Below are 9,525 nucleotides of genomic sequence, written 5' to 3'. Positions count from 1 at the left end.
TAATATTTGTGGTACTTTACGTTTGACTTGCCGATATTACTTGCTACCTTTTAGTGTAATGTGATGCAACATCACGATGTACCTTGCAAGTTTTTAAGGTCATGAACTGCTTTTTATGTTACAAGGTACGTACTATTGCGTCAGTAATATATTTAAATGAAATCATATATGTATTAGTCACCTCGACTTGGAGTGTGTGTTTATTAAAGTTTCAGATTTGACGTGGCATCACATATCTGTGGAAACTGGTAATCAAAAAAAGATTTACTAGAGATATTTGAGAACCTGGTTTTTAAGAATAATGTAACAATTTAAATAGCCCCCAACAGTTGACACGATGTCCATGATATTATTATTTTCTTTCCTTCCCTCTGACGGAGTGATAACTGCAGCCGAGTAGCGAGCTGTCACCAACCCTTGTCACCACGTGTCCTACTAGCATTGAGTAGTGTCACTAAGTGTAATCCGCTATCCCCGCGGTGGGACCACTGTACTCCCTAGTGCCTGGACAAGGATGCCGCAAGATAATGACACACGTCTCGCGCCATTTAAGCGGATTTTACTCCTGCCACAATCCTGTTTGGCAGCAACGAGTCGTTGCCCATCACCAACCGAGATGGCAGAAGCATCAGAGTACATCAATGGACTTTGCTACGCCCAGAGGCAATGAAGACCAACGTCAAAGATCGGAGGCAACCGCTACCTCCACGTTAAGAACTATCCATCTTCGAGTCCTTGTCGTGTATCTGAGCCGTCTGATTTGCATGTGAAGGTTCCAGTTGCACAATAATTTATTGATCCATGTGAATCTGTCTTAACCGTGTAAGCTTCATGTGTTTATTTTCAGGATATCCTCATGGTTTTTAAATGTAAAAAAGTTTTGAGTGACTACCCAGTAGGGCATCTTTAACCCCTTTTCAGTTATATATTTTTAAGTGCTAAATTTTCCCATATCGGTTTTTGACCAACAGTTAGCTGCTACTGATTTTTAGTCGTATTTGTCAGAGGTTAGGTTTATCGTTAGTATTTTCGCATGTACAAGTATCTCATATTTAGTTTGCTGTGTATTTAATAGAGTTTGTTTGCTGGTAGTATGAGTTACAAGGCAGGCATCACAAGTGCGACAATCATTTTCGAAACTCTTAAGGTTTCATAGGTCGCCCGAAAACTCTTAGATTGCAATCGTCGGATCTCTTAGTAAGTTTAGATGTTGTGTCTTAATTTACAAAGGTGCCCTTGCAGGACTCTTTGGAACTCATTATCATCAAGTTTGAGGAGAACATAGTAGCATTATTTAAAAACGTGCTTACTTCAACATACTTCTTATTTCATGACCAATATTTTGAACAAGTCGATGGTGTCACCATGGGATGCCCTCTGTCTCCTGTGGTAGCTGATTATTTTATGGAGGACTCTTAAGAAAAAGCAATACAGCCAGCCACACTCAAACCCCCTTGTTTTCGGCGGAATGTGGATGATACATTTGTGGTGTGGCCACATGGCCTTCATACTCTACCTACGTTTCTTCAGCATTTGAATTCGCTCCATCCGAATATAAACTTCACAATGGAAGTGTAAAAAGATGTTGATGGTTTCGTACGAAGGAAAGCAGATGAAACCTTGGGACACAGCATCTTTCGCAAGCCAACGCATACAGATCTATATCTGCAGGCCACAAGCTGCCATCGTCCTGCAAAATGCGGTAGTGCATTACGCATGTTTGTTCATAGAGCACATGTGGTATCTGATCCTGAAAGCCTGTCGGCTGAAATAAAACATTTGAAGACAGTGTTCCGACAAAACGGTCACCTACAATGGTCACTCTATTTTACTTATTTTATTTTTACCGTTAGATATACGTTTAGACTTTTGTCAAAAGAAACCCAAAACCATGTTCTGAAACAGTGTTTTGCTTCTACACTAGGCAGTGCCACAAATTGCTCCAAAACAACGTAGCACAACACACACACAAATATTATAGTAGCAAATATAAATCCACCTGATTATGGAGGTTTAAGCCTTTGAAACGCTTCGTGGAGATAAACAAACAATGACTGGTAACAGTAACCATGTTGTTTCATTTAATAAAAAAAAGTATAAACCATATCGACGTAATATCACATCACCCACTTTTCACATTACCCCTTCTTTCTGGTGACTATACTTTTGAGACAGCGATTTTAAAATTTACTAGATAATTGTATAATTGAAGTACAACACCAGCACAAATTTCCCCTGGGTTGGAATGTTTCGAAAACCGCCAGGCTTTGGAGAGTATCAGTTATTCAGTCAAGAGACACAAAGGCTTCTTGTTGTGTTAGTACAACGTGGACTATGATATACATTTGAGTCTGATACGATAACTGCCGAGGTTACAACCTGCCTCTAGCAAAAATATTTTAGCATACTGGATTGCATGTGGTATCTGGTTAGTATACGTCGGCTGATGGGCAGCGTTATGGTTGTCGCGGCTAATCGGAGAGCGTGGCACCAAGTTTCCGTAGTTTAAAAATTGTGCGTTTTCGACCTACACAATATTAGTAATTTTGGTTCGCACTGGCATCAGCTATCCGGGGTTAAAATTTTGACACACAGTTTTTCTCCACCCTTGCTGCGTCGTGATGGGACCGTCGGCATTGAAACGATATGGCTGTGCAGGATGGGCAAGGATGGCAGCTACCTGCAGCCCTCACATAAGCGTGTCACCAGCACTCGTGGTCCATCCTCCCACTCCCCAGAGTCGGTCACCGTCAACATTCAATGTCCCCGAACACACGTTATCGAGTAAGGCGCCGCAAGGCAAGGGGCCAATGTGCACGGAGGTAGACCGTCGTCTCCTAAAAGTAGCTGCACCCATCCCGGGGGATATCGCAGCCAACAATGCCACACTGTATCTACATTTTTCGCCGGCCGGAGTGGCCGTGCGGTTCTAGGCGCTACAGTCTGGAGCCGACCCACCGCTACGGTCGCAGGTTCGAATCCTGCCTCGGGCATGGATGTGTGTGATGTCCTTAGGTTAGTTAGGTTTAATTAGTTCTAAGTTCTATGCGAATGATGACCTCAGAAGTTAAGTCGTCTAGTGCTCAGAGCCATTTTATTTACATTTTTCAATGTACAATGGATCTAGGGTGAGTATTCCATTTATCACCCACCCTAACTGTTTTGTGTTGCTTTTCATCTACGTCTGCATCTACCTGGATACTCCGCAAATCACACTTAAGTGCTTGGCAGAGGAATCATCGAGCCACCTTCGCAATAATTCTCTATTATTCCATTTTCAAATAAATCGCGGAAAAACGAACACCTATATCTTTCGGTGCAAGCCCTGATTTCCCTTATTTTATTATGATGATAGTTTCTCCCTATGAAGCTCGGCGACAGCAAAACGTTTTCACACTCTGAGGAGAAACTTGGTGATTGAAATTTCGTTCGAAGATTCCGCAGCAACGAAAAATACCTTTAGTTTAAGGGCGTCCACCCATAATCCTCTATACTGTCAGTGACAATCTCTCCCCCAATTATCCAACAGGGGAAAGGGGGTCTACAGTTTAACGTGGAATCCAAATCACGTGTCGTTTCCGGCAATGTCCACATCGCTGAGAGGTTAACAATAGATCGTATAGCACAATGCAAAATCTGCAGTACGGCCACTGTTGCATCTCGCGACCCTTCAGTTTCCAGGCACGATCCTCTCTGCTAGATCATCAGGACCAACCCAATCGTGACGGACCACGGTGTTATGAGTAAAGCTGCATATGATTTACCTAATTTGTTTTCTTGTGGAAATAGAATTGCACCCTACAAAGTTGACTTTTACTGTAGTAAATGAACGGTCGATTTCACGTCGCATACGAACCCCTGAGTGAATGTGGAAGCGGGAAATCATTTACCTGGAAGAAATGCGAGATACCGAAATTTCACGAGCTGCCGTGACCTGTAATTTCAGACTGGAGGAAAAGTAGGATGGTGCGAACAGAGCAGGGCCAGTGACGTAGTACACGGCAGAACTTGGCGGAGGGAAGGAGGGAGTGGCCTTGGAGCAGCCCGTCCCTGGAGGCCCTGTGGGGTAATTACCCGACTGACGCATGTCCGCCCCTCAGGTAGTGTTCGCAGCTTGGCCACGAGTTAGCTGGTCGGACTGTAAAAGAGTGGCGTAAGGCCTCATCTCCACAATCCTGCCACCTGAGAGACGCTGAGGGTACCAACATGGACAAGGTTATGGTGAGTGCATTCAGAATATTGCTTTTCGTACTATCCTGAGGAGGAGGGAGGAGAGATTATGGTTTAAAGTCCCGTCGACAACGAAATCATTAGGGACGGAGTACAAGGTCTGATTTGGGAAAAATGGGGCGCGCTGGGGCAGCGGTAGGGGGGGAGGGGAGGAATCTTCCCGGAGTTTTCCTTAAGTGGCTCCGGAACGCCCTATACTTGCAATGTTAAAATAACGCTTATAAATTACATCTTTCCTCACAAAGTATTTGAGGTAGGAAGTTGAAATTTTTACAGATTATTTATTGGAATATGGGCTACAACTTAACACAGGGATTTTACAAAATTTTAGTTCAGTTATTAAAGATGATTTTTTTCAATTGTAATGAAAATTCACAACATTTTTTTTGCAATTTTTTATTTATATATTCAAAAATATACAGTTTTTTGGAAAAAGGCTGTGTTAAATTATGCAGAAGGTAATGTGTAACATTTACTGAAAGTTTGAAACAAATATGTTTGGAAGATCCTTAGAAAACATGTAATTAGTATGAGAAAATAAAAGTTTTGGGAATCGAGCGACAAAGGTTGGATTAACTTTTTAGTGCATTCCAGGTCCATAGGATGGATTATCTTCATCCTCTGCAAACTCCTCCTCCAGCTTCCTCTTGTTCCTCCTCCTGTTTACTCTTGCTTGTATTTCTAGACTCTTTACAGCCCTGTCTGCAGCCCGAAGGCGTTCCTTGTCTAAAGCAAGCATCGCTTGTACCATGTTAGAATGTTATTATTTACAGTAATAACACATACCTTTGGCTTTCCAACATTTCTCCTTTTCTTAAAGGCCTTCAGAGGATTTCTAATAACTTTACTTTTATTCATTATTATACTTCAACAAAACAGAGACTCAAGAAACAGAATTAATTACGAATATTTTCGAGATAACGACAGAGTAAATAAACATGAAACAATCGACAATCACACCAGCGACATATATTGAACCATCGCAGGTTAGCCACAACACATACTTTATCTCACATCACTAAAATGTACCTGATGAACACGGACGTTAATAATAACACCATTTGACAGCAGTTTAACAGCGCCACAGTGGCTCACGCCCATGTAGAACACGTTTCAAAAAAAATTTAAAAATGATTGTAGTCTTCGGAATTGAATAAATTATATATCTATTAAAAGGTAATAGTCTGCAGATTCAGAAAACGCAAAAAAGTAAAAATTGAACTTTTCATGATTTTGAGCCTTTCCAGAGCCCCTTAAGCGATTTAGGGAAATCACTGGAAACCTAAATCTTGATGGCCCGAAGCGAATTTGAATCTGAGTCCAGTGTGATAACCACTGCACCACTTCTATTTGTCGTCCCATCTTAAATAAAATATTCGACATTACACATAATAATGTCTTAAAAAGCTGCTTCGATGCAAATTTGCTTAAATGATGAGTGGATGAATGCATCGGTCACTAAAATTTAATTTGTTTGTTATGACACGTTTCAGAGGCTTTGCTCTATCATTAAGTGACTGTTTTCATTTGAATAAAATAACTTGAGTGCTACGCTGTGTCATCATGAAACGCTAAGCAACTACACCAGTGAAAATTCATTTGTTTTTCCAGCTGTCCTCTTCAGATGACTACTTGCTGATGTGTTGCAGAGTACCGCTGCAGAGATGATCGAAAAGTCTGTGCTATAGTTCGTTTATTGTTTCATTATCAAACTTTCTACCATCCAAGATGATTTTAATCAGACCGGGAGTGCGTATGACGTTATACAGCTGTTTTAAAGTTAAACGCATCAGCGTTCATTTCGGGAAACCAACGATGTCGAGCTATCGGCAATCCTGTGCATTTGTGTTCCGTATGTTCCTCGACAGCTATAGATTTGAGCATAATACACTCTGGTTGCATACAATAAATGGTCGAAGTGAAAAAAAGTCGGAATTCCAAAGGCGAATAATGAAATATTCAGTATAAGAGTACCGCAAATACGACGTATTGTAATAAAAGTAGGTGTAAATGACGAATGAAATCTACGCAAGACATCATATGAATGCGTGGAAGACATATCCGAAAGAACAAGCGTCACGCAGAATCGGTAGCTGTGGTACGTATTACTGAAATTGAAGGAGGAGGGCGATGAATCCATCATGTTCACTGCAGATGCACGATTACGTGCGAGCTCCTGTGCGAATCTCAAAGTGGTGAGCATGGAACACATGCACGGGGACCGGGTGTAGATAGCGCTAGGTGGGGATGTGGGTCGGCAGAGAGAGGCGTGCCGAGATAGTCTGCGGATCTGCGATAAACAATGTGTGTGCATGGTGCAGTGGTTCACGCAACTGACTAGTAAGCAAGAGATCCCGCCTTCGAACACTGATCCGGTACGCATTTTGACTCTTCGCCGCTGATGCTGCGCACAGTCCTGATGCAGCTGATGTGATTGGTTCCTTCGTTTTCCTTTCCTTCCTCCCCCTCCTCCATAAATTTACAAACTATCGAAGACAGTTACCTGAAGCGACAGGTTAGTGGCGCATCTGCAGCGGCTTCCAGGAACAGTGAAGTTGGCAGTGGAAAGGATAGTAAAGGGAGGAAAAGGTACACACAGACAAAGAGAAAATTGTCAGACTGCGTTACAGAAGACGATGAGTGTCGTAGTGAAAGAGATGAACAGCACAGGATAGGAAAAGGTGGAGATATGAATAAAACCTGCTCAAATAATGGTGACCTGAGAAATCAAATGTACACGCTAAGAATTATTCTTGTTTGGTATAAAATGTCAAACGTTGTCTTTGGGATGTAATTGGTGAAGAATCAGTATTTTGTGAAGTTAGCCGCACCTACCATCCATAAAATTATCTGTTCATTGCTTGGAAAATTAAACAGCTCAAGCTTCCTGAAGAAACAGATCCATGTATGTGCCCAGTATTTTTGGTCTATAAAATAACAAATAATGAATTTTGTTGATCTATGTTGGCATATGAAGTATTATTAATAGGGAAATTACAGACTCATGAAACTAGATAGCGTATGAAAATCCTTTGTTATATTGCAAATACTTGCCATATTCTCAGAGCACACTGTGTAAACTACAGCAAGTACCTTTCATTTTACAGGTTACTGGCGTCGCCTGTGTCCTGGCAGCGCAGTCCATGATGACAGCTGGAGTCCCCACTTCATGGCCAACCCCTGAAGACCCTCCTGTGGTGGTCGACGATCACCAGGGCCACCACCACGATGTCCACATCTACCATCACTATGATCAATACGATCGCCATCATGACGGTCACCACGATCACCACCATGATGATGACTATGATCATCACCATGATCATCACCATGATCATAACCACAGCCACCATCATCATGATAACCATGACCATAATGATCACCACCATGTTGATCATCATGATCCTAACAATCACTGTGGTCACTTCAACCGTAAATTTCCACCTGTTGGGTACATATGAATCGTCTTCACTGACTGACAAAGCAAATGTTACTTGATTACTTCATGTTTCATGTATATCTTCAGATGCTGTAACATGTAATACTTGCATGTAGCATATCAAACCATGTGACTTTTTTGATCTATGCCTTATATATTAGTATGAAACCTATGTGATGTCTATAAATGCGTGAAATAAATATTTATACATCACGCTGCACTTTGATTACATTTATTTTCTTCTAACTTCCCTTTTGTTATTATATTGAAAATGTATGTAACTACAAAATGAAGTAATTTCAAAGGAAATATACATTTTTACTAGTATTAAATGACAGATGCTTTAAAACATTTCTTGTCAATAGAAATCATTGAGAGGTAAAAAGTATGTAAATTAGAACAGTATTCCAGAATTACAAACTGCCTAACATTAAATAAAAATTGCAACCTTTGGCGGAAGACATACTATAAGAAGTATCATCCGGAATCAGAAACAGACTGCCACGCTCTGGTGAAAGAACTGGTGGAAAAGTTTTCCCTTGTTGATTTTATTCTGAGATGAGGTTTTTGAAATTTTGCCCTATGCAAAGACACAATGTTGCTTATTTTTTTACTCTTCATTCTTTTTTTTTATTTAGACATGTTGCGACAACTGTCATCTCAGTGTATTTCTGTAAAATATCGAACAAAATTGATAGCTGTTTATTTATTTAGGTTTCCAAAAACTATAATATGTACACAATTTTTAATTTGTTTGGATTACTCACCTGTAATTACATTAATAAGGATAATGGGTTTTTATAGGTCGGCTTGCATTTATTTTATGCCTTTTTATCTTTTTCAGAGTTTGTCATGTAAAAGGTAGTCGTGTTGAAATTTGATTGTTTTTGTGTACTTCGTGAGTAGTGATCGCGTATGTCACTGTACCTACATTTTCAGTACTTAGATTTTCCAATCCGTTGCTCATCTCTGGTGGTTCTTTTCTTATATTGCGGTGGTAAACAATGTTTTCCACAACATTTTTTTATATTTCCCTTCCATCCCTTCCATCTTTTGTTTCACAAGTATTTTACACTAAACGGGACTTGAGAAAAAACTGAGGACTTCATCCTCACAGTCACTGCGTTATTGTCGTCGCTCATTCGTTCATCGTTTTGTTTGTGTTCGGTGCAGCGATAGTTTCGAACGTTCAGTGAAAACTGTTGCGGTGTGGCTGTTGGGGAAGAACTTACTTGATGCGACGTGCATGTGCGTGGATAATCCACTTGTGTGTGTCTGTGTGCCTGTGTGTGTCCGCACACATGAGCGCACGGTGTGTGTTTGTGTGTGTTCAAAAATGGCTCTGAGCACTATGGGACTTAACATATGAGGTCATCAGTCCCCTAGAACTTAGAACTACTTAAACATAACTACCCTAAGGACATCACACACATCTACGCCCGAGGCAGGATTCGAACCTGCGACCGTAGCAGTCGCGCGGTTCCGGACTGAAGCGCCTAGAACTGCTCGGCCACCGCGGCCGGCGACGCTAATGTTGGTATTTGATCAAAATTTTTTGGGTATCTGCTGGGGAAGGATTTATGTAGTATGACTTGTGTGTGTGTGTGTGTGTGTGTGTGTGTGTGTCTGTGTGTGTGTGTGTGTGTGTGTGTGTGTGTGTGTGTGAGTGTGTGTGTGCGTGTGTGTGTGTGTGTGTGTGTGTGTGTGTGTGTGTGTGAGAGAGAGAGAGAGAGAGAGAGAGAGAGAGAGAGAGAGAGAGATTTATGAAAAATGGGAGGGGGGGGGGGGGGGGGAAGGGGACTGCTGGTAGGTGCTGTTTCAAGTGTATGCAAGTTTCTTCACGACTAGTTTGTAGG

At 41.3% G+C, this 9,525-nt stretch overlaps 1 protein-coding gene across 1 annotated transcript; it reads left to right on the top strand.

The window, feature by feature from the left end:
- Nucleotides 1–4,206: 4,206 nt before the first annotated feature.
- On the top strand, nt 4,207–7,691 carry LOC126161194 (uncharacterized histidine-rich protein DDB_G0274557-like). Its single transcript, XM_049916965.1, has 2 exons — nt 4,207–4,221; nt 7,338–7,691. The coding sequence occupies exons 1-2, from the start codon at nt 4,207–4,209 to the stop codon at nt 7,689–7,691; spliced, it is 369 nt and encodes a 122-aa protein (XP_049772922.1).
- The last annotated feature ends 1,834 nt before the right edge of the window (nt 7,692–9,525 follow it).

The sequence above is a fragment of the Schistocerca cancellata genome, chromosome 2, assembly GCF_023864275.1.
Source record: "Schistocerca cancellata isolate TAMUIC-IGC-003103 chromosome 2, iqSchCanc2.1, whole genome shotgun sequence".
Classification (NCBI taxonomy): Eukaryota; Metazoa; Arthropoda; class Insecta; order Orthoptera; family Acrididae; genus Schistocerca; species Schistocerca cancellata.
The sequence above is the reverse complement of the archived record's forward strand: the minus strand, read 5'-3'. Positions and strand labels throughout refer to the sequence as shown.